Genomic DNA, 25,396 nt, shown 5'->3' with positions numbered 1-25,396 from the left:
TGCTAATATTACTAAGAAATATAAGATGCATGGAAGTGTAGCCAACTGCCCTAAACATTACAATCCTCCCCACATTGAGCTGAAATTTTGTTGGAATGGTAAGCAAAGAGCCAAGGAAAACTTCCAAAGAGATACTGAACCACAAGGTAAAGACAAATCAGTGTCTGATTGCACTATCCATCTTTTTATGAGTGGCAGTGGACTCAAAGAAAGAAGACACAGGAGGAAAAAAACCTAACATAAACATCCTGGAATTTACTAAAATGCAGATTGACATAAAAAAAAATACTTATGGGAGAATGTTCTTTGGAATGATGAGACAGAAATTGAGCTATTTGCAAGTCACATCAGTTCTATGTTCACAGATGAAACCTAAAACTTTCAATAACACCTTAAAGCGGAGTTCCACCCAAAAGTGAAACTTCCGCTCATTTGTCTCCTTTCCCCCTCCGGTGCCACAACTGTAACCTTTCGGGGGGGGGGACAGGATACCTCTCTTTGACATGTATCCTGTTCCCACTTCCGGGAGTCCAAGCCGCAGCCCGTGACATCACCACGGGGGCTCCCTCCTCCTCTCCCTGTTGCTGGGCCAGTAAGGGAGAGGAGCAGGCCTCGCACATGCGCATTAGGGTTCCCGGGGTGAAGCCGTAAGGCTACACTGCCAGGTACCCTTACCCGCAATGGCGGCAGCAGCACCCGACAGCTGATGGAAACATCAGCTGCGGGGCCGACATCGCTGGACTCTAGGACAGGTAAGTGTCCTATAGTTAAAAGCCAGCAGCTGCAGTATGTGTAGCTGTTGGCTTTTAATTTTTTATTTTTGGGCGGAACACCGTTTTAAATTATGTAAACCATGGAGGAGGCTTGGTAATGTTTTGAGACTGCTTTTCTGTGTTCGGCATAGGCTACAGAACACCTTTAAAATGTCAAGACTACCAAGGAATTCAGGAGCAAAGTGTACTGCAGAATGCCAGAAAGCTCTGTCCTAGTCGCAGATCATAGGTCCTCCAACAGGATAATGACCAAAACACACAGCTCAAAGCAACCAAGAATAGCTAATAGCAAAACACGGAATTGTTTTGAAGTGGCCTTCTATGATATGAATCACATCAAACATCCATGGAAAGTGTCGAAACATACAGTTTTAAGAAGGCACCCTTCAAATCTGAGACAGCTGGAGCAATTTGCTCAAGAAGAGTGGGTCAAAATACCTGCTGGCTGTTGCAGAAGTCTTACTGAGAGCTACAGAAAGAAAATAGTAGTGATTGCTTCTAAAGGTTGTGCAACAAAGCACTGGATTTGTTGGATGCAAATTACTTTTGTCATTTTCAAGTTTTTCTTTTGAGAAAATTATGGGTTCTTCCTTTTTTGGAAAGGTACCAGCAAAATTTGTCCATGGCTGTATGTGTTTGCTTGAAACAAGTTTACTAATGTGACTGGATTGATTTACTTATTTTCAATGCGTCTCCTTACTCAAACACAAAAATCTTTTTGTTATACTGTATACCAAAAATATTACCCACTAGATATCAGATAGAAAAGTAGAAGGACTGTTTACAGAAATCACCAAAATTGTAATTTTCATAGCAAGTAAAAAAACATTAAAGCAAAAACAACTTTCAGAGAAGAAAAAAAAAACATTGCAGTGTGGGGAAATGCAGTGAATCCTACGGGTTTCCTGCACCGCATTGCAATCACACAGCATCCTGTGAACCGCAGGGGGTGTCAATGTTAAAATAAAGACACCCCAAAACGGTGCACAAAATGCAGTGCAATTGACAGAAACAGATTGCATAGGTGTGAACACCAATGCAATATGATTCCAGTGTGGGAAAAAAAAGGTCCTGCACCATTTTTGTGCGGGTTTTTTGAAGTTAGAGCCATACAAATGAATGGCTCAAATCGCATTGCACACACATTGCATGTGACTTGCACAGGAATGTGGTGTGATTCTTGTGTGAATTACCTGTGATGTGCCGCACTGCAGATACAGGATATAATATAAGCTTCCTTTCTTTCATTTTGTCACAAGCCCTTTAACCTTTTAACACAATTAAGTTTTTGCTGACTTACCTCAACACGACATCATTTAAAGCTTCTAAGAAGTAGTTGTCAAGAACCTCTTTTGGCCCAGACCAATAATAGAGAAGCAGTGCTTCCAGCAATGGGGCTACTTCAGGCAACGTAAGAACACATAAACAGGTCACAGATAGTGCATGTGCATGCTCAGCCGAAACACTGGGTGAGAAAATAAAAGAATTTCATGCTTACATGTTAGCATATAACTACAAATGTGTCTTTGCATGAAACTTCAATGTCACAGGAAGCAAGGAAAAACATATGTTTAAAAGTGAACCCATAGGCCTTTTGCACACTGCTGCCTACAAACATTTTTAGGTCCCATGCGGTTGTGCGCCTCTTGATAGCCGAACAGGTGGCTAAAGCTCTTTCTACCCTTTACCTCTGCCTGGCCCAGGCTGAAACATCTAGGGTCTCTCAATTGTATCGAAGGTGGCAAAAGGACATACCTACATTGACAGATGGAGAGGGTATACAACCTGCTCCCTTTTATGATTTTGGCTGGGGACAGATGGGTACAAATAAAATTTATGCATGGGGACTACTACTCCCTTCAAAGACTTTCAGCTCTCCGTGCTACTATGGACTCTTCCTGTCCTAAATGCCAACCTGAATAGGGTACGTTTATTCACGTGGTTTGGCCTTGCCCTCCTGTGTAAGCTTTTTTGTCAGGAAGTGGTGACTGATATTAGTGCAGTAAGTGGCTTGGTGGTGGCCATGGACCCGCTCTTGCCCCCGCTGGGAATATGTGATACGACTGACACTACTCACCACAAGAGGCTATTTACCCTTTTTGTGGTGTACTTCACCAGGAAATCCATTCTTACCAAATGGAAAGATCCTCCCACGGTGCAACAGTGGAGGTCCGTGGTCAACAAAGTTCTGCCACTTCACAGGCTTAAATGTGAAAAGGAAAACTGTCCTCGGTGCTAAATTAAAAACAAAAAAAAAAAAAACAAATCTCCTCAAATTGAACCATGCATAAATAGCAGTGCTAATCCATAAACAGCTGCACTCAGGGGCATATAAATACAAATGTAGTGTATACATATATCAAATGCTGCTGCTGTTAGAATCAGGCGGTGTTTGTGCTGGCAGTTCCTACACTGCGCTGGAGGTGTTCATCTGAATTTTGTTTCTGTATTTATTGAGACTTTATTTAGATTCACTGAGATTTTTATACAGCGCAACAGCATTTGATTAATGTATACACTTTAGAGGCTTACTTATTTTGGTCGATATTGCCCAAGGAAAACTATCAAAATTTGGGAAGCATGGGTCAAAGTTGAAGACTTGAAACTGTAAAAGAGCTAATAGTTGAGTTGGTTGGTTGCTCCTCAATATTTGCAGAACTCCTGGTAGCTTCTTGGTTCCTTGCTCCCCCTATCTTACCCTTACTCCTTGCCCACCCCCCCATTTTCTTTCCCCCTCCTTGCACTCCTCCTTTGGTATTCCCACCTCGCTGCCCCTGTCTCACATCTCCCAAGATGATTACTTGTATGGTCTGAGGGTTGATTGCAGGATGTTTTGTCTATGAATGGGAATTATGGTAGCTTAGTTGGAATGGATAGGAAGAACTGGTATACTAACTAGTGTATTGTTATTGTATACATTCTCCCGGATCACTACATCATTGTGACCTGTAAAACTTGTAACTTTCTCACCATTTGACCAAGTGCATGCCACAAATGTTTTATGTCACTGTACTCATTTTCTTTGAATAAACATAATAAAACTGACCTGTTAAAAAACAAACAAAAAAAAAACAAAACAAAACTTTTTTTGAGGCATTCAGGCATTTTTTTACTGATGTAAATGCAGACCATTATTGTCAATGTGCCTGTACACAAACGGGTGTAAACATGCACTGCGCATAGATCAGTAAAAATAAAATACAGAAATCTGTGTTACCAGTGAGTATGTTTGCGCATATACGTGAAAATAATATACACCACACTTCATTGAAATCAACCTAAAATAATTTTTACCTGAGTGTGTGTGTAAGTAAATATGCCCGAGTGCTATACAGCCGATCCTTGTGTTTTTTCTGACAGGAATGTCTGATGTTCATTTATCAGTACAGTGTGCAAAAGACCATAGAATATCTTACACTATTTCTAATCATTACATTTCTAGTCATTACAGCATGTGTTATTATAGTATCAAAGCAGAATGTTATTACTCTTACAGTATAGTTCTCTTGATCAGTCTGACAGCTGCTGTCCTGTATTGTAAACAAGCAAGCAGTAGTCAAGATAATTGATAAAATGTTCAAAGAATACATTCACCTTTTGGAACATGTTACATGTTCCACCGGTATTTAGGGTGGAACATGTAACATGTTCCAACCGCTGCAACCTCCCCCACCCCCCTTCCTGTGATAGCGAGCTAGGGGATCTTCTCCCGATGCCCGCGGTCATTATTTGAAAATAATGCGGCTATGTGAGTCTCCGCCCTCAGGGCCTCATCATTCATTTAGTTTCCTGTGAATGCATGATCTACAACTACTGTCAGCCACTGCAGCTGATGGCTTGTCGTTCAGAATGGACTGCGTGGTCGCTAATGAGCGGCCTCATACTACATTCACAAGCCCTGCAGCTTGTAAACAGTCAGCCCTTATGAAGGTACAGGCTGAAAGCTGCAGGGCTTGTCTGCCGGAGACTGGCATCGCACCCCTGATACACTGATCACAAATGCAATGTTTTTCAGGCTCCTTAGGGGAAAAAAAATAGATGCACATTTTTGCCTTCAAAAATATGTGCATTTATTATTTTTTGCCAAAAGGTGAACTTATCCTTTAAGTCGCTCACAGATAAAAGAGAATGGTATAATGTGCAGGCATGATCAAAATGCCCTTAAGGCATTTAATCCCGCAAGGCATCCAGTTCTCCTAACTGACCCAGTGAACCGTGGATTACTGTACATAAACCCGGTACACACTGCAAGTTTTTACTGGGTAGAACTTAAAAAACTGACACAAGGGATGTTGGTGCGGCGATCTCCCATGCTGTGCTATTGTATTTTGACAGGGGTACTCCCTCCTGCCAGAATACACAGATTAGTGCTCGCAGGCAATGATTGGAAGCTTGTTTTCTAGCATGTCCCTTCAAAAAAAGCTGGTCATTAGACTGGCTTTTGACTGTCCTAGACACTGCTTGAAAGTCAGTCGATTCCTGCTGAACCAGCCAATTTTCAGGCAGTAGGTATCCAGCTTTATTTTCTCCAATAAAGTTGATAAAGAAGTCATCTCCCTGCAAGCGTGCAGAAAAAAGCAAGGAGATGTCTTCTCCAGGCTCATAAAGAGAAGTAGAACTGCCATAGACCAAAGCTGGTGTATGAAGCTGCCGATTAATCTGAGGTAAATAAAAGAGGGTATATGAAGGATGGAAATGGTGAGGGGATGTTGAGTGCTTATTTATTAATAGGCATAGCTATCCTTCCAATAATTTCCCCTTAAAGTAAGTTGTCTCCCAGCCAATGCAAAGGGCCATATTGCAGCGACTATCCAAGGTATAATAAACTGTAACTAGGAAAGCTACAATTTCTGGGGAAATTGTGAAAAGTGTTCTTGCCTCTACATCTGGAGTGGGCCGAGTAACTGGGTGGAGAGGCTTGAGTAACTGTTGTGTGGTTGGAGTAGCTGGATCTCCTGTGAAAAGTGTTAAAAAGCTTAATATTTTTAAAAGTACAAATAGTAGTAAAAAAAGTTGACGAAGTCCCATCATTAGCTGAAAGAGCTGAACATTTTTTTCAAAAATTATGAATTTTTTTTTAAAAATTTTTTTCAAAAATGAATTTTTTTTTCAAAAATGTATTTTTTTATTTTTTTTTTTTCCAAAATTGATTTTTTTTTTTCAAAAACAATTTTTTTTTTTCAAAAATGATTTTTTTTTTTTCAAAAATAATTTTTTTTTTTCATGGGGCGGTCATAATGTTTTGGCTGATCATGGGGTGGTCATAATGTTTTGGCTGATCATGGGGTTGTCAGCTTTTGTCACCTCCCACTCTAGTTTTGAACATTTCCCCATTCATTCCTATGAGACCAATTTCGCCGCAAAAACAACGATATTTCGTGAACCATTTGGCGAAACGTTCCACAAAGTAATAGCACACCAATTAAATGACATTGATTCCGGATTCACACTGGTATTTTTCAGCTTTTCACAAAGTTCCACAAGGTAATAGCACACCAATTAAATGACATTGAACATTTCGCCATTCATTCCTATGGGACCAATTTTCCGCAAGAACTACGATATTTCGTGAACCATTCGGCAAAACGTTCCACAAAGTAATAGCACACCAATCGGGAACAATCCGCACGTTTCGGTATATTTACTGTCTATGTAGTTTAAAAGCTGTGGGAGGAGTTAGGGTGGTATGATCATGGGGTTGTCAGGTTTTGTCACCTCCCACTCTAGTTTTGAACACTTCGCCATTCATTCCTATGGGACTAATTTCACCGCAAAAACAACGATATTTCAAGAACCATTCGGTGAAACGTTCCACAAAGTAATAGCACACCAATAAAAAGACAATGAGGCCGGATTCACACTGGTATATTTCAGCTTTTCACAAAGTTCCACAAGGTAATAGCACACCAATTAAATGACATTGAACATTTCGCCATTCATTCCTATGGGACTAATTTTGCCACAAAAAGACGATATTTCGTGAACCATTCGGCGAACCGTTCCACAAAGGAATAGCACACCATTCGAGAACAATCCGCACGTTTCGGTATATTACTTGTCTATGTAGTGTAAAAACTGTGGGAGAAGTTAGGGTGGTAAATTTGGCTATAATAAGAATAATAATATATATATGTGAGATAACAGTAAGTGGTCTTGCTATGCAAGAACACTTAACTAAACAACTAATTATTCCAGGGTGTAAATGTAAACTTAATCAAAATCTATTTGTCTTGCATTATTATATTACAAATAAACACAACAATAACAGTGACTGCAGACAGAAATGTAGTATTCAAAGGCCTGATAACTATTGCATACTGATATTATCAATATAAAAAGTAAAACACTTACTCTTTTTTGTTCTTATCTGACCAGCTTCTTTTAATCTGAATAATTAATGATGAAATGATCTGTGAAAAAAAAAATATGTTAATGTTGCTATCCCTAAGCAAAAATATATGATTATGCATTTGACATAAGAGAAGATTCTGGATACAATCCACCCACTTTAAGGCCCCTTTCACACTGGGGCGGTGGGGGCGTCGGCAGTAAAACGGCGCTATTTTTAGTGCCGCTTTACCATCGTTTTAGCGGCGGTATTCGGCCGCTAGTGGTGCGGTTTTAACCCCCGCTGGCGGCTGAAAAAGGGTTAAAACCGCTCGCATAGCGCCGCTACATCGGCGGTATAGCCGCGCTGCCCCACTGATTTCAATGGGCAGGAGCGGTGAATACACCGCTCCTTCACAGCTCCAAAGATGCTGTTTGCAGGAGTTTTTTTTCTCTCCTGCCAGTGCACCGCTTCAGTGTGAAAGCCCTTGGGCTTTCACACTGAAGAAACAGCAGCGGCAGTTTTAGGTCGGTTTGCAGGCGCTATTTTTAGCACAATAACGCTTGCAAACTGCCCCAGTGTGAAAGGGGCCTAAAAGATTAGTTTCTTAAAAAATAAATTAAATGAAACTGTATGCTGCATTCAGTGCTTTAATCCCCAGAACCATAACAAATATTACATTTGCACAGCACAAGTTTTCAGTCAAGTCTGAGGAAGCATGTTTACGCAAGTGAGAACCAAGCCACCAAACATCGCCGATGGCTCGGTTCTCTCACCTCCCCGAGCGGAGAGCTGCTGTCTGTCAGTCAGCATCTCTCCTGCCCTGCTCCTCCACGCTCATTGGTGCGCTGAGCTGTGAAAGGGCAGGGAGCGGCCATCTCAGCGGGGAGCTGAGAGACTGAGACTGCCATCAGTCCAGGCAGCTTGCTGATCCAGACTTCCTAAGTTGGGATGATGACGTCAGCAGAGAGCGGACTTCAGACCATTCTCTGCTGAAAACGGGTCACAGGAGTGCAAAACAAATTGCACTCCTGTGACCCATAGGAGAAGCCCAGCCAAACAAGCTCAGGCTGGACTTCTCCTTTAAAAAATAGGAGTTCATTGAGGGACATGTGATTTAGAGACATACAAGTTATACTACAGCCTACAGCCAGATTTGAACACTGGCAAAAAAAAAAAAAAAGGTGACCAGGTTGGCATAACCCCTCCCATTTCCAGCATGCTTTCATTTTGTAACAATGCAATGCAGAGAGTAAACCAAGATTACAGAGGGGTGGAGCCTGTGTCCCTCAATGAACTGAAAAAAAAGGATTTTACCACAATTACAAAAATCATATTTTCTTTCTCCTTCATTGAGGGACACAGGATTCAGAGACATTTAGGATGTCCCAAAGCAGTCCAATTAAAAAAAGGGTAACACGGCAAAAAAAATGCAAACATGTAAACAAATAAACAACAGAAAAAACATCCTGTATCTCAAAGTGGTACCTGAAATTAGCTTCAGATGAGACCTGAACATCCACCTGATAGAACAGAAACCCAGATGACCGCCTTACAAATCTGAAAGACAGTTGCCTGATGCTGAAAAGCCCAAGAAGCACTAACACAGAGGTCCACGGACCAGGTCTGGGGGCCAGGCAATGTAGCGGGGGGTGGTCGGCATTGTGAGTGAGTCTATAGGCTGCAATATGGTCAAACACACAAACAAGAGAGACGAGTGCACAGGCTCTGGTACAATACCATAAAAACTAGATAAAAATGCACCCACAAGAAAAAACGAATCAGAGCTTATCAATCACATCTCCCCACCACAGTACTGTGAACCAAAATCCTCCCACCACCCTTGATAGGAGCTCCAGCTGGCAGTGTGGATATGGCAGCAGTCCTGGGTCGAATGCAGTTACCGCTGTGCTTGATCTCATGCACACTGACAGTTCATATGCACAGGAAAACGTGCTTGGGGTCACGTGATGCCAGCAGCTGGCTGCTGATGGGGTGTGTGAGCTGTTGTTATAACAACATGTTTCGGAGGGCGTGGCCGCCTTTATCAAGTGGAATTAGTCTTTCCATGGTAACCAACAGGAAATATGGTTATTAAAAACACTCAATAGTTCTAATATATGCAGTGGCTCCCAATGCTCAGGCCAACTTGATATACTCATAATTAAGTCCTCAGAGACAGAATCATACCAGAGGCTGTGCCACAGCTTTGGATCTGGAAAGCGCTCTGAGGCTAAGTAACACAGTGCTAAAAGGTCTCAAAACTGCCACAAGCAACGCCCAGCGCCGAAAGGTCACACACATTCAAGGCAGACTCCACACTTTAAAAAAAACAGCTATATGTAATTTAACAGTCACATATAGGCCTTTTTTATAGTTGCCATTTGGAAATAGAAAAAATTAAAAAAAAGTCAATATTACAATGCTTTCAGAAAATTAACAGCTACATTGTATATTTTTTTCACTTCTTGATAAATAGTATTACACAGGTTATTTGTTGGCTTATGAACCCCACATACTAACCCTTTGGGGCCCATTAATAAAGCAGTCGTATAGCCTAAATGTAACAATATTGTTGCTTTAAAAAATCCTATAGCACATTAATAAAACTAAGCTTTCTGCTTAATTCATTTTAATTAATTGGAGTGGGGGGTTGGAATTTTGTTACATGACTTTGAAAAGTCATGTGACAGGGTTCTCCTCCTCTACAGCGTTATACAGAGGACCTCCTGCAAAAGACCATAGGATTAAACATAAAATGCAGGTGCAGTGTTATCACAATGTCCTCCAGCAAAGTGATATACACCAGGATTAGAGACACAGCTCCAGAACACTCACAAAAACAAGTCAGCTACAGCAATTCACACTTCTGCCCTAATATATTATTTTTAAATCTTAAACTACACTGTAAAGGCCCATTCACACCAGTGTTGCGCTGGCTAACTCAGTCCCGATGTAAGAGTAAACTGCCTTATGTCCCATTGTTTCAGTTCAACATGCTGCATAGGTATGTGCTGTAAAACATCTCAATGCACTGCAGCACATAACAGTACACTGAAAAGTTAAATGATAATGTGGGTGCTGCAAAATGAATGAGTAAAATAGTAGCCAATTATAGCCCAATATGCATACCAACTGTGACAATTTGGTGAGAATCAGGCCCTGTGGGGCTTCTATGGGGGCAAAAAGGTCTTCCAACAGCAGGAAGTTCTTATAATCAGGTTTTTTTTTTTCAAGCAGCCATCAAAGCAGCTATGTTCCTGTTAGCTGAGTTGTGGGACAGCTGCAGAGGGAGAAGGGATGCCCTATCCAGCCTAATAACTAGTTTTAGACAGCACATAGGAAGATGGGACAAAATACTATTTGTATGCTGTTGCTTTGCATAATGCTGTCAACATGCTCACAAGCGGTAAGAGTAGTAGGAGAACTTAAATCAGTGTGCTGCTACTCATTTATAGTCCACTCACAGACTGGGGCTGGGGTACTTAAAAGTGATTGTAAAGGTTCATTTTATTTTATTTTTTTAAATAACAAACATGTTATACGTATCTGCTTTATGCACAGGTTTTGCACAGAGCGGCCCCAATCCTCCATTTCTGGGGTCCTCCGGAAGCGCTCCTGCACTCCTTTTCATCGAGTGCCCCCACAGAGAGCCACTTTCCATGGGGGCACGCGTGCGGACACGCTTCCGAGTCCTGCTGCTGCTTCCATTGACACAGACAGCAGGACTCCGCCCGCCCCTCAGCTCCCGTGTCACTGGATTTGATTGACAGCAGCGAGAGCCAATGGCTCCCGCCGCTATCAATCTGTTCAATGAGGGCCCGAAACAGTGACTGGAGCTGCTGTGCTCATTCTTGTCGCTGGAACGATCGGATTCAGGTAAGAAAAAGGGGGGCTCTGGGGGGCTGCTGCAGCACAGAAGGTTTTTCACCTTAATGCATAGAAAGCATTAAGGTAAGAAACCTTGAGACTTTACAATTCCTTTAAACAGGCTTCAATACTTAGTGGTAGAGTAGTCTACAGTGAGTTCACAGACCTGGCTGTGCTGACTGGCACAGTGCTAGGATTACATGAGGAAATGAACAAAATGACAAATCCTTCAGCAGGTAAACCAGCTCACATAGACGTACTTCAACTGCGTATTCAGATAATGGCCTGAAGTTTAGCTTTTAATCAGTGGTTTTCTAAGATGGTAAACTTATGCTTTAGTGTTCAGCCAATAGCACATTGGTAGAAGTCACAATTTTAAAACAAGAAATGCTTACATTTTTCAAAAGCATATCATAGTATTCAGCAGTTGAACATCCCAGCTGGCCAAGGATTTCCGTTTCTCCATTTCTTTTTTGTTCAGATGAGGAAAACAGATGACAAACTAGTTTCTTTGAGAAGACAAAAAACACAAACAAAATCACCATTATTTAAATTTGTAGGTTTACTTCTACAAGCATTCATTTATAACTAAAGTGGATTTGGTTTTCCTCTGTTATAGTTAAATTGCAGTTCATTTAGAAAAGAAATCTCTGTCAGGTTAACCATACACTATGAAAGGATGTAAGTAACACAAATTTCTCTCATCACTCTGGGTGGGTAAAGATGCAATACAATGCTCCCCACTTAGTATTAACAATTTATGTTAATAGAACAGAACTGCTCACTCATTTAAAGCTTGGCATATCTTAAATGGCTTGCAGGACAACTTCATGTGTCAATTGTTGGATTCCCCCGACTAGAAATAATGCATCTACTATTTACAAAACAACACCGATCTGATTGCAGTTGTGGAAATAAGGAATAACATAGAAAATAGCAATCACAGAGTAATTACATTCAACACAAATCATAGGAAAGATGGCATGAGGGTAGCACAAGTACACTAAATTAAAAAAAAAGCCAACTTTTTTAAATTGCACTCCATACTAGATATTAGATGGGATCAAATTCTAGAAACAATGAACAGTATTGAAAATGGGCATGATTTAAGAACATAATACAAAATGGCTGTAACCTAAAAAATAAAAAAAAAGGGCCATGGGGTCATTGTCAGCATTTCAACACTACAAAGAATGCAATGAGAAACATAAGAGCACAATCAGGGCAGCTAAAATAGACCACAAGACACAAATAGAATAGAATTGAGAATTTTTAACATGTACAGTGCCATGCAAAAGTATTCACCCCCCTTGGCTTTTTACCTATTTTGTTACATTACAGCCTCAATGCTTTTGTAATCTGAATTATATGTGATGGATCAGAACACAATAGTCCAAGCTGGTGAAGTAAAATTAGAAAAAAATATATACATAAAAGTATTTTTCAGAAACAAAAAACTGATAATTGGCACGTGCGTATGTATTCACCCCCTTTATTATGAAGCCCATAAAAAGCTCTGGTGCAACCAATTACCTTCAGAACTCACATAATTAGTGAAATGATGTCCACATGTGTGCAAGCTAAGTGTCGCATGATCTGTCGTTACATATACACACCTTTTTGAAAGGCCCCAGAAGCTGCAATACCTAAGCAAGAGGCACCACTAACCAAACACTGCCATGAAGACCAAGGAACTCTCTAAACAAGTAAGGGACAATGTTGTTGAGAAGTACAAGTCAGGGCTGGGTTATAAAAAAAATCCAAATCTTTGATGATCCCTAGGAGCACCATCAAATCTATCATAACCAAATGGAAAGAACATAGCACAAAAGCAAACCTGCCAAGAGACGGCCGCACACCAAAACTCACGGACCGGCCAAGAGGGCATTAATCAGAGAGGCAGCACAGAGACCTAAGGTAACCCTGGAGGAGCTGCAGAGTTGCACAGCAGAGACTGGAGTATCTGTACATAGGACGACAATAAGCTGTACGCTCCATAGAGTTAGGCTTTATGGCAGAGTGGCCAGAAGAAAGCCATTACTTTCAGCAAAAAACAAAATGTCAGGTTTTGAATTTGCAAAAAGGCTTGTGGGAGACTCCCAAAATGTATGGAGGAAGGTGCTCTGATGAGACTAAAATTGAACTTTTTGGCCATCAAAGAAAACGCTATGTCTGAAGCAAACCCAACACATCACATCACCCAAAGAACACCATCCCCACAGTGAAACATGGTGGAGGAAGCATCATGCTGTGGGGATGTTTTTCAGCAGTACTTGGAACCTGGTCAGAGTTGAGGGAAAGATGGATGGTGCTAAATACAGGGATATTCTTGAGCGAAACCTGTACCACTCTGTGTGTGATTTGAGACTAGGGTTGAGGTTCGTCTTCCAGCAGGACAATGACCCCAAACATACTGCTAAAGCAACACTTGAGTGGTTTAAGGGAAAACATGTAAATTTGATGGAATGGCCTAGTCAAAGCCCAGACCTCAATACAATAGAAAATCTGTGGTCAGACTTAAAGATTGCTGTTCACAAGCGCAAACCATCCAACTTGAAGGAGCTGGAGCAGTTTTGCAAGGAGGAATGGGCAAAAATCCCAGTAGTAAGATGTGGCAAGCTCATAGAGATATATCCAAAGTGACTTGGAGCTGTGATAGCCGCAAAAGGTGGCTCTACAAAGTATTGACTTTAGTGGGGTGAATAGTTATGCACATTGACTTTTTCTGTTATTTTGTCCTATTTGTTGTTTGCTTCACAATAAAACAAAAATCATCTTCAAAGTTGTGGGCATGTTCTGTAAATTAAATGATGCAAATCCTCAAACAATCCATGTTAATTCTTGGTTGTGAGACAACAAATCATGAAAAATGCCAGGGGGGGGGGGGGGTGTGAATACTTTTGCAAGGCATTGTATTATTTAGCAGATTTTTTGGTGGTAGGTCATGGTAAAGGCATAAAAATATACAGCTAAAATAAAAGTTTTTTTTAATACTATTTTGGGCCAGTTTTCCTTTCATAATAAAAAAAAAAAGTTTATCAACATTTAGCACCAAATGAAAGCCCAATCTGTCCTGGGAAAAAAAATAAACAAGGTATGGTACACTAAGTAGTTGCGACAATGTGTACAGTTTTACTAACACATGTCAAAGTTGCATTGGGCTTGAGCTTAAGGTTTGTTTTGACCCTGGTCATGAAGGGGTCAAACCCCTCTTCACATATCTGCACCCCTGTGCCTTCCCTTTCTCACCATAATAGCAACTGTTTGATTTAACATCCCTATGCTGACACATACAAAGGACATTTGCTCTCAAAATTTGGCCGAAAACCTCATTGCAATCAGATTAAAAATCCTATAAGAAAGTAAGATTGAGTTATAGTTATCCCCTTAATTTCAGCCAGATGTAGACCGCATTCACATGGGTGTACCTATCCGTGTACACCCATGTGAAGGGTCGTATTTGCCTGCATGGGATGCACACGTGTTCTGTGCATCTGCATGCAGGCAATCGCGTTTACCTCTATTTGACAACCGTGCAGGTGCGGGTGCGTGTCCCCGAACAGACACGCACCTGCGTGGCTGTCAAATTGAGACCAGCAGTTGTGCTGAGTCCCAATAAACATGAATCATACTGCTGCGCACAAATTCATGGAACACCTATGCATTTCTTGTAAAGGATGATGGCCTTTCGCATAGGTGTATGGAGAGGTATGCCTGCGTGAATGGAGCTGTAGAGATTGCATGTTCAAAATAATAATATAAATGATTCAATAGTTTAGGAGAAGTGAGGAGTTGATGTCACCAGAGTGAATAGATAGTGGGCAGTGAGCCAAGAAACTCCAGGCTCCACCTCTGTCTGTCTCTGCAAAGTTAATAGGACAGAACAGGAACAGGGGGAGCAGTAGGGGAATACGCAGAGAGTTGCTAGCTAGCAGAGAGATGCAGTGTCTGGGGAGTTGGGGTTCATTGACAGGGGAGCTAGGAGACAAGAAGGTTCAGAGTCAAAGGAGCATGGGGGGTAAAGTTGTAGGAGTTCAGGGTGCCAAGGGTACTGAGTTCTTTATAGGTCAGAATACAAAAGCTGTCTACTTGTAATCCTGCAGGGTAGCGTCTCTGACCAAGTGCCATCTGAATTGCATCACCTGCTGATCTAAGGCTAATGCAAAGGGGTTCAATTAACATAGGGAGAAAGGTCATTAGGAGTATATTGTTTGTAAGTAAAGTTAGCCTTTAGGCTTCTTTTAAACCTATGCAACATAGGGTACTCTGTGCTGTGCACTGCAATGTCAGTCAATTAGAATGGCACCATAATGCACAGGTACAGTAGGCAGCAATGGACTCTCACACTGCAGTGCACCACAACACAATGTAAGTTAAACTAGATGTACCTATGTCTTTATTCAACATTACTAGCTATGGAACTAAATACCGTATTTATCGGCGTATAACATGCACTTTTTTCCCCTTAAAATCAGGGGAAAGTCGTGGGTGCGTGTTATACGCCGATCCCCGCTAATTGTGAGCTATCGGCGGCAATCGCCGCCGACATTCACATAGCGAGTATTTTTAAATATGGCGCCGCGGAGTTCGGAGGGACTCGGCGGCGCTCGTTCAGAAATCACAGAGCCGAGATACACATAGTCGAGTGTATTCGGCTCTTTCCGGCGCCGCTCACAGTCACGCCCAGTCCCGCCATTGGTCCTGTGTTATGTCCATCATAGGGCGGGACTGTGAGCGGCGCCGGAAAGAGCCGAATACACTCGACTATGTGTATCTCGGCAGCGTTCGTTCAGTTCCGCCGGCGCCGAGTCCCTCCGAACTCCGCGGCGCCATATTTAAAACTACTAGCATGTGTATGTCAGCGGCGGCGGCAGGCATGGACACTGGGGACAAGGCTGCACTGGGGACAAGGCTGCACTGGGGACAAGGCTGCACTGACAAGGCTGCACTGGGGCAAAGCTGCACTGACACTGAAAAGGCTGCAATGACACTAACAAGGCTGCAGATGAAAACTGATGAGGCTGCATTGATGGGCATTTTAATGTAAGTTTCTTTTCCTTAAACTTCCCTCCTAAAAGTTTTTTTCCTTAAAATTCTCTCCTAAACTTGGGGTGCGTGTTATACGCCGGCGCGTGTTATACGCCGATAAATACGGTAATTGCCTTATAATTGGTTTTAATTTAAAAAATATGTAAACCTTTTAAAAAAACATTTCTGAACATTTTTACCTTTTATTTCCTCAAACTGTGTGATCTAACCCACTCTAAATCTCTGCTGTATACCAATGCGGTTCCGACACAAATCAACCAGCATTTTGCCGCAATGTTTACCTGTGGCTGCTGCATCTTCTACTTCTTGCTGCCTTTGCATAGAACCCCAAAGACTTCTATGGGGCCAGTAGAATGGTGGATGCCAATTGCAGGTATCTTAAAAAAAAGATCTGCAACACTGTTGCTACCTGGGGCTAGTGTAGAGTCTTTAGGTAGAGGAGAACAGCTAAACTGTCATTAAAAGCCAGGTCCACTCCAGGAGTAGTGTAGTGTCTTTGTGGGATAAGCCAAATTGGCGCCAATACCTGGCATATGTGGAGTAGCAGCAGGAAGGTAAAACAACGAGTTGCTACTAAACAATAAAAATATATAATAATATAAATAAATGCAACACATATCCATAAAGCTAATATAAGAAGAGGAAACAATATTCATATACAAAGGAAATACTTCTTTAGCACATTAACTGGACTAAAATATGATACATAAACTGATGGGTATCTCAAAAATAAAATGTTGTAAAAATGAGAAAAAAAGCATCAATTAAAAAAGCATTTTATTAATAATTAAGGGTAATCAAGAAGAAACGTGTTTTTTTTATGTTGGTTTTGGAAACAACAGTGTATCCTTCCAGTAGACACAAGAGGGCAATGTGGTGCAACTGATAACTTAGCACCATTTTGTTTTTCCAATTCCAAGCCTGTCCTTTGAAACAAGTATCACATTTTTACAAGCAACACAAATACATTATCTGGATGAAAAGAATTACAGCCACTGATCACAATATTGATTAACTAAGAAAAAGTAATGAAATTGAATGAAATAACATTAAAGCTAGGTTCACATTGCAGTTCACAATGCAGTGCGATTTGAATGAGTTTTCTAGTGTGATTTTAAGGAGAACGTCCAGTGCAGGTTGATGGGGCTCAGATGCGATTCCAATGCGGTTTTCATGTGCATATCTCTCTCTCAAAAACAGGTGATGAACACAGCAGGGACTTGCAGAAAATACACAGGAATTGTCTCATCTTTGAACAGATAAGTGTTTGGCATGCGATTTACATTCAACTTTATGGAGGTCCGCTCTGCTGTAAAGACGCACAGGGCCCTTTTTAAAATCACGTTCACACTGCATATATGAGAACAGCCTCCATAGAAAATCAGGATATGTCACTTGTCACTCCATGCCTTCTGGAACCCATCTGAAATTGCATCAGTGTGAATCAGGGCTTAAAGTTCCTACCCCTTCAAAAGTAAAGTAGCATACAAACAGAGGTTTAAAACATACATTTATTATTATACAGGATTTACACAGCGCCAACAGTTTGCGCAGCGCTTAACAAAATAAAGGCAGACATTACAGTTGCATTAAAATTTGGTACTAGAGGAATCAGAGGGCCCTGCTCATTAGAGCTTACACTCTAAAAAGGGAGGGTCAATTGATACAAAAGGTAACAGCTGTGGGGGATGAGCTGATGGAGGAAGTAAAACTGTGTATTAGTTAGAAGCAGGATAGGCTTCTTTAAAGAGAAGGGTTTTCAGGGATCGTCTAAAGATGGATAGATTAAGGGACAGTTGGACCGATTGGGGTAGGGAGTTCCAAAGAATGGGAGAAGCTCTGGAGAAATCCTGGAGGCGAGCATGGGAGGAGGTGACAAGGGAGCTAGAGAGCAGGAGGTCTTGGGAGGACTGAAGAGAGAGGCTTGGTTGGTATTTTGGAACTAGGTTAGTGATGTAGCTGGGGGCAGAGTTATGGATGGCTTTGTAAATTATTGTTATTACTTTGAATTTTATTCATTGGGTGACAGTGGAGGGATTGGCAGAGAGGGGTGGAGGACACTGAATGGTTAGTAAGGTGGATGAGTCTTGCAGTGGCCATTCATTATGGACTAAAGGGGGGATAGTCTATGTAAAGGTAATCCAATGAGGAGGGAGTTGCAGTAGTCGAGGTGAGAGACAACCAGGGAGTGAATTAGAAGCTTGGCGGTGTCATTAGTTAAAAAGGGGCGTATTCTGGAAATGTTGCGAAGGCTAAGGTGGCATAATTTGGTCAGGGATTGGATGTGGGCCTGAAAGGACAGTTCAGAGTCTAAGGTTACCCCTAGTACCTTGGCACGTGGGGACGGACTGATAGATGTGCCATTGATCTTGACAGAGAAGTCAGGGGAAGGGGCACATGGAGGAGGAAATATTAAGAGCTCAGTTTTGGATAGATTCCGTTTGAGGAAGTGGTTTGACATCCAGGCTGATATGTCTGTTAGTAAATCAGTGATGCGTGAGGAGACTGATGGGGTGAGCTGAGGGGCAGAGAGATAGATTTAGGTGTCATCAGCATATAATAGGTAGTGGAAGCCATGGGAGGCTATCCTCTGACCCAGGGAGGATGTGTAGATAAAGAATAGTAGAGGTCCAAGGACAGAACCTTGGGGGGGACCCCAACGATAAGAGGAGCTGGAGAGGAGGAAGTGGAATTGTAAGTGACATTGAAGGTGTGATGAGATGGGTAAGATTCGAACCAACGAAGAGCGCAGCCATGTAGACCAAGCAAATTGAGTCTTTTGAGGAGGAGGGGGTGGTCAACTGTATCAAAGGCAGCGGAAAGGTCCAAGAGTAAGAGTATGGAATAAAGACCGTTTGTGAGTTTTAGGAGGGCAGTTTTTGTGGATTGCTGTGGGCGAAATCCAGACGGAAGGGGATCAAGAAGGTTATTTTCAATGAGGTGGTTGCTCAGTTGGTCGTAGACTAAACGTTCAAGGAGTTTGGAGGCAAAAGGGAGTAAAGAGATGGGTCTTAGGTTGTTAAGATTTTTTTTTTTTTTTTTGGTATGGGAGTGACTAGCGCATGTTTCAGAGGGTTGGTGAAGATGCCAGTAGAGAGTGAGAGGTTTAAGATATTAAAAGAGTTAAAGAGTGTAGGATAAAGCCAGATGGTGACTGTAATATTTGAGAAGGAACAGGGTCCAGGGGGCAGGAAGTTAGGTGGGTGTTAAAAAAAAATTTAGTGACTTCCTCTGTAGTAGCTAGGTTAAAAGAGGGAAGTATTGATTGTGCAAGAGGACAAGGAGTGTAAAGCGAGGGAGATATCTGTACAGTGGAGATCTCAAGACGAATTGTCTCAGTCTTATTTTTGAAGTGATTAGCAATCTCCTGGGCAGTAAGTAAGTTAGCGGGTGGAGGTAATGGAGGACAAAGTAGAGTGGTAAAGGTGGACGGGGACTGCGTGAGAGGTTGTTAATAAGATTGATAAAGTAGGTCTGTTTGGCAGTGTGGAGGCAGGAATGGTATTTTTGGAGGGCAGGTTTATATTGGTTGAAATCTTGCTGTGACTTAGTCTTACGCCACAGATGCTCAAGAGCGCGGCTCTGTTTTTTGAGGCTTCTGGTATTGTCTGTCTGCCAGAGTTGTAGCAGTTGGGGCCTGATTCTGTGTGTAGTGAGGGGGGCAAAGGTATCCAGGGTGGATGACAGTGAACTGTTGTAGACAGATGTGGCCAAGTTGGGGCATGACAAGTATGAGATTTTGTCGTAGAGACAATCTGTAGCAGAAAAAAGAAGAGAAGGGTTAAGATGGCGAAGGTTTCTAGGGGTAATAGTTTGGTAGTTGGAAGGCAAGGAGGAGGAAGATAAGGAGAGTGAAATTAATAAGGTGGTGATCAGAGAGAGGAAAAGGAATATTGGAAAGGTTGTGCGGAGTTCATAGGTAGGAGAATATGAGGTCAAGGCAGTTACCAACAGAGTGAGTAGAAGCGTGTGTCCATTGTTTTAGGTCAAAAGAGGATGTTAGGCTCAGCAGCAGCGGGAGTGTTAAGATTAACAGGGATGTTGAAGTCACCAAGAATGATTGTTGGAATTTCAGAAGAGAGAAAGTAGGGTAGTCAGGCAGGGAAGTCGTCAAGGAAGCTTGATACCGGTCCAGGGGGCCGATAGACCACAGCAATTCTCAATGGAGAAAATAGACAAATACAGTGAGCTTCAAATGAGGAGAGGGACAGAGAGGGGGCGGATTAAGAACCTAAAAAAAATGCTTTGAGGGGATAGGAGGATTCCAACACCACCTCCTTTCCATCCACTAGGCCTGGGAGAGTGAGTCCACAGGAGGCCACCATAGGAGAGAGCAGCAGGAGAAGGAAAGTCAGATACTTGAATCCAGGTCTCAGTAATTGCAAGTAGGTTCAGGGAGTTTGTGATAAATAGGTCATAGACGGTGGTGAGTTTGTTACAAACAAAGCGGGCATTCCAAAAGGCACAGGAGAAGGGGTGGTTCTAGGCAGAAGAGGAATAGAAATGAGTTTGAATAGAAATTGTGTGGATTGTGGCTCCTATCAGAGGATGGGGGTGCCGGGTATGTTAGCCGACGGTAAATGATGGCGGTCCAGGATTTGGGGAAATATCTCCAGAAGTTAGCAAAGGGGTAAGAGAGGTGAAAAAAAATTAATAATAAAAATGCCTTAAAACTTTGCACTATTTTGTAGACGCTATAACTTTTGTACAAACCAATCAATATACGCTTATTGCGATTTTTTTTACCAGAAATATGTAGAAGCATACATATTGGCCTAGACTGAGGAAAAAAAATATTTTTTTTATATATTTTTGGGGGATATTTATTATAGCAAAAAGTAAAAAATAATGCGTTTTTTTTAAAATTGATGCTTTTTTTGTTTATAGAGCAAAAAATAAAAACCGCAGAGGTGATCAAATACCACCAAAAGAAAGCTCTATTTGTGGGAAAAAAAGGACGTCAATTTTGTTTGGGTGCAACGTCACACGACCGCGCAATTGTCAGTTAAAATGATGCAGTGCCGAATCACAAAAAGTGCTCAGGAAGGGGGTAAAATCTTCCGGAGCTGAAGCGGTTAAGATCAAAGATACAACTATGTTGGTATCCACTGTCAATTTTACATTGAATTTTTAAAATGTAACTGCCTACTCCCAAACTGTCATTTGAAGTAAAACACATAGCCAAGTATTATTCTCCACAATTTTTTTATTGTGCATTAAAAAAATGAAACAAATAAAATTAGACATGCTATCTGCCAATAGAACTTAACCAAAAAGTGCATTCTATGCATCCAAAAATATAGAAAATATACCAAATCAAATCATTATTCAACCAAAAAAATAATGTCAAAGCAATAACTACAAGGCCAATAATAACACGTTATCGCCTCCGATTCCGCAACATGTCTGGTTGACGGGCCATTCAGAAACTAACTGAAAAGCGCAAAATGAAAAGTGCGAAATGAAAAGCGCAAAATAACACTCACCAAACTTCTACTAACACAAAATTAGCAGAAGGAGCCCAACCACATAGTATGTCTAGTACATCACTACGTTCATAATTGTTGGCCAACAATTGTGTGACCATGTGCATGCAAGACAAGTTTGGGCCAACGCCCTTCGGACAAAATTCCACGGTTTTTTTTGGCCAACAATCCTATTGTGTGTACGAGGCTTAAGACTTGCTTGTGTAGTCAGATGAAGGAAAACTTCAAACTAACTCAATAGCTTTGGTAAGGTAGCCCCCACACAGCATAGTTTCCTTTGATGGGCACTCAATGGTAGCTCAAACCATAGATCTATAGAAAGGAGGGCAATCCAAAACCGAATGAGAGTCCAAGATCATTTTAAATGTTGGTTAAAAAAAAAAAAATCATATGATAACATTCAATGCGTTTCGGGGGCAACACCACTCCCCCTTCATCGGGGCTCAACACAGGATAAAACTTGGATGGACTTATAGAAAACAGTGCCTTCACAAATCTATATAAGACCCAGTATTAAACTTGCCACATGGAGTAACAACTTGACAGCTGTTCCTGAACAGCAATGGAATGGGTTGCCTTAGCTTATTTAACATCAACTCACAACACGCTGATTTGTTAAGGCACATGAGGTAACTATTGCAATGCAATTTTATGGTGTAAAGGAGGCCTTAAAGTGAGCCTATGAGAACAGAAATATGAAACCTGACATATTTAACCCCTTCACGCCAACCGTACGCAAATATGCGGCCTCGGCTTGAAGGGGTAGTACCAGCTGCAGGCATCATCCCGATATACCGTTTTTTACAGCCAACGGTCGGCTTTCTTGTTATAAAAACTGATGCGTCTAAAAGCCGATTGGCCATAATCAAAAGCGGCAGGAGGGGACGTCTCCTTTCCCCTCCCGCCGCCTTCTGCGGCTCGCCCGGGCTCTCCGTCCCACGGCCACCGGCTGATCGGAGACCCAAACGGAGCCGTAATCAGCTTTGATCGGGTCTCGGATCTAGTAACCCAGGAAAGGGATGTCATGACATCACTTCCAGTTTACAGAAGACTTAAAGGCGCCAAATTAAAAAAAATTACAGCATTCAAAACAACCAAACTTTGCGTTTTGAATGCTTTTAATTGCAAAGGAGGGATTTGGGGTCTTATACTCCCCAGATTCCTCCCTAAATAGCACCTGTCAGTGCCTATTACTGTCACAAGGGATATTTACATTCTGACAGCAATAAAAGCGATTCGAAAAAAAAAAACTAAAGGGGATAGTGTAAAAATAAGAAAGAAAATAAAAATAAGAAAAAAAAAACATTTAAAGCACCCCCTCCCTCCGTGCTCGTGCGCTGAATCGAACGCATACGTAAGTTGCTACCACAAATGTAATCAGTGTTCAAATCACACATGTGAGGTATCGCCACGATCGTTAGAGTGAGAGCAATAATTCTAGCATAAGACCTCCTCTGCAACTCTAAACTGGTAACCTGTAGACATTTTTAAAGTGCCGCCTATGGAAATTTTTTAATACTGTAGTTTGTCGTCATTCCACGAGTGTGCGCAATTTTAAAGCATGACTTGTTAGGTATCTATTTACTCTGTGTAACATCATCTTTCACATTATACAAACAAATTGGGCTAACTTTACTGTTTTTTATTATTATTTTAATTCATGAAAGTGTATTTCTTCCCATAAAAATTGCATTCGAAAGACTGCTGTGCAAATACAGTGTGACATAAAATATTGCAATGATTGCCATTTTATTCTCTAGGGTCTTCGCTAAAAAAAATATATAAATGTTTGGGGGTTCTAAATAATTTTCTAGCAAAAAATACTGGTTTTAACTTGTAAGCAACAAGTGTCAGAAAAGGCTTAGGCATGACGGGGTTAAAGGTGCAGGCTCTAGGGCTGCCATCCTGATCCTGTTTGCAATACCGAGTCTCTAACCATACAGGATAGGAGTTGAGAGTATTTAGACTTTGTAGACTGCATGCTTTTTCCAAGCCAGTGACTCAATAAGGCCAAAATTAGGATACCAACTCTTTAGTTGGCACTGGTATGCCTGTGCCTGTGCAGTCTAGGGTAAGACAACCCACAACTGAAACATGAACTGTATGCATACAACTGGTATAAAAAACTGACAATTTTAAAATATTAGCTTTTTTTGTAAAAAGCCAGTCTCCCAGTTAGGAGAGATATTAGATACTGGCACACATCGATGTGCAAAGTAAAGAAGCAGTCAGATATGAAATAATAATAGGTGTATTAAATACATCACATTCAGATATTGTACCTTAATAAAGACCATGGTTTGCATTTGCTTCTGTAAAATTACTTTGTACTTTTAACTAGTGTTTTTTATGGGATATCACAATTGTTTGCAGTTTTTAAATTTTCAGATTTCTATATATACATGTTTCTTTTTGATATCAGCCAATGGTTACAATGTATTGTGGGTTTATTCTTAAAGTGGAACTTCACTCTCAATCAACATTGACCATTTTAAAATTCTTATGCTGCTAGCATTGGAAAATAGATACAAAAGTATATAATTTTTTTATTCACATTTTTATTGAAGTTTTCATTTTTATTGAAGAAATGAGGACAAATGACAGGTATCATTGGCTAGATTATAAGCTCTAACGAGCAGGGCCCTCTGATCCCTCCTGTATTGAATTGTATTGTAATTGTACTGTCTTCCCCAATGTTGTAAAGCACTGCGCAAACTGTTGGCGCTATATAAATCCTGTATAATAATAATAATGCATTGCCATACAACATCTGTCTCAAGGATAATCATATGAGTACCAAGAGTACATCACGCAAGTTGAATCAAAGCCAGATAATGCAGGTTAACAATGCAAAAACAGTCCATAAGGTTTCACCATGGCTCAAAGGACATTAACAATACCCTTGGAGCTGGTGGTATCACATCCACGAGGGAGCAAAATCAAATTAGCACATAATAAAATATCAGAGCAAAAACAAGGGAAAAAGGGAGGATTCATTTAAACACAAACAAGAACCATAAAGGACCATGTGCTTATAGTTAATAAAATCTGAACAACAAATGAATGAGTCTAAAGCCTCGTACACACGATCAGACTTTCCCACAACAAAACCGTGGACTTTTGTTCGAAGGATGTTGGCTCCAACTTGTCTTGCATACACACGGTCACACAAATGTTGGCCAACAATTAGGAACATAGTGATGTACAAGACGTACCTAATATCTCCATTACGAACGCTAGTTATATCTCCGTCTTGTACTTGATTCCAAGCATGCGTGGACTTTTGTCCGACGGACTTGTGTACACACGATTGGAAAGTCCGACAACAAACATTTGTTGGCGGAAAATCTGAGAACCTGCCAGCCAACATTTGTTGGCAGAAAGTCCGACAACAAAAGTTTGAAGGAGCATACACATGGTCGGAATTTCAGTCAACAAGCTCACATCCAACATTTTTTGTCGGAAAATCCGATCGTGTGTACGGGGCATAAGAGTATGTTAGTGTGCCATGTGACATAGCAAGATTCTCTCCTCGATTAGAGATCTGGGGGAGTTTGTGAGGAGATTATCTCTCCACCCAGCATGTGGCTTACGTATTCACTAGTTCGATCAAGTAGTATATCCACCCCCTCCATATGTTTCTGAATACAGTGCCTTGAAAAAGTATTCATACCCCTTGGAATTTTCCACATTTTGTCATGTTACAACTAAAAATGTAAATAATTATTATTATTATTATTATACAGGATTTATACAGCATCAACAGTTTACGCAGCGCTTTACAATATAAAAGGAGACACTACAGTTACAATACAATAAAATACAAGAGGATTAAGAGGCCCCTGCTCAGAAGAGCTTACAATCTAATAGTGTGGGGCAGGTGGTGCAAA

At 41.2% G+C, this 25,396-nt stretch overlaps 1 protein-coding gene across 4 annotated transcripts in view; it reads right to left on the bottom strand.

Moving 5' to 3' along the window:
* FANCC (FA complementation group C) overlaps positions 1-25,396 on the bottom strand; it is a 335,114-nt gene that overhangs the window by 120,683 nt on the left and 189,035 nt on the right. For all 4 annotated transcript variants that reach the window (XM_073633174.1, XM_073633184.1, XM_073633193.1 and 1 more), the window contains exons 5-7: positions 11,367-11,480; positions 7,125-7,183; positions 2,074-2,238 (exon numbers count right to left, since the gene is read on the bottom strand). In XM_073633174.1, the coding sequence (XP_073489275.1) occupies positions 2,074-2,238; positions 7,125-7,183; positions 11,367-11,480 (338 nt within the window). The remainder of the gene's footprint in view (positions 1-2,073; positions 2,239-7,124; positions 7,184-11,366; positions 11,481-25,396) is intronic.

This window comes from Aquarana catesbeiana, linkage group LG01 (assembly GCF_042186555.1).
Source record: "Aquarana catesbeiana isolate 2022-GZ linkage group LG01, ASM4218655v1, whole genome shotgun sequence".
Taxonomy (NCBI): domain Eukaryota; kingdom Metazoa; phylum Chordata; class Amphibia; order Anura; family Ranidae; genus Aquarana; species Aquarana catesbeiana.
Note: the sequence above shows the minus strand (reverse complement) of the source record. Positions and strands in the feature narration are given on the sequence as shown.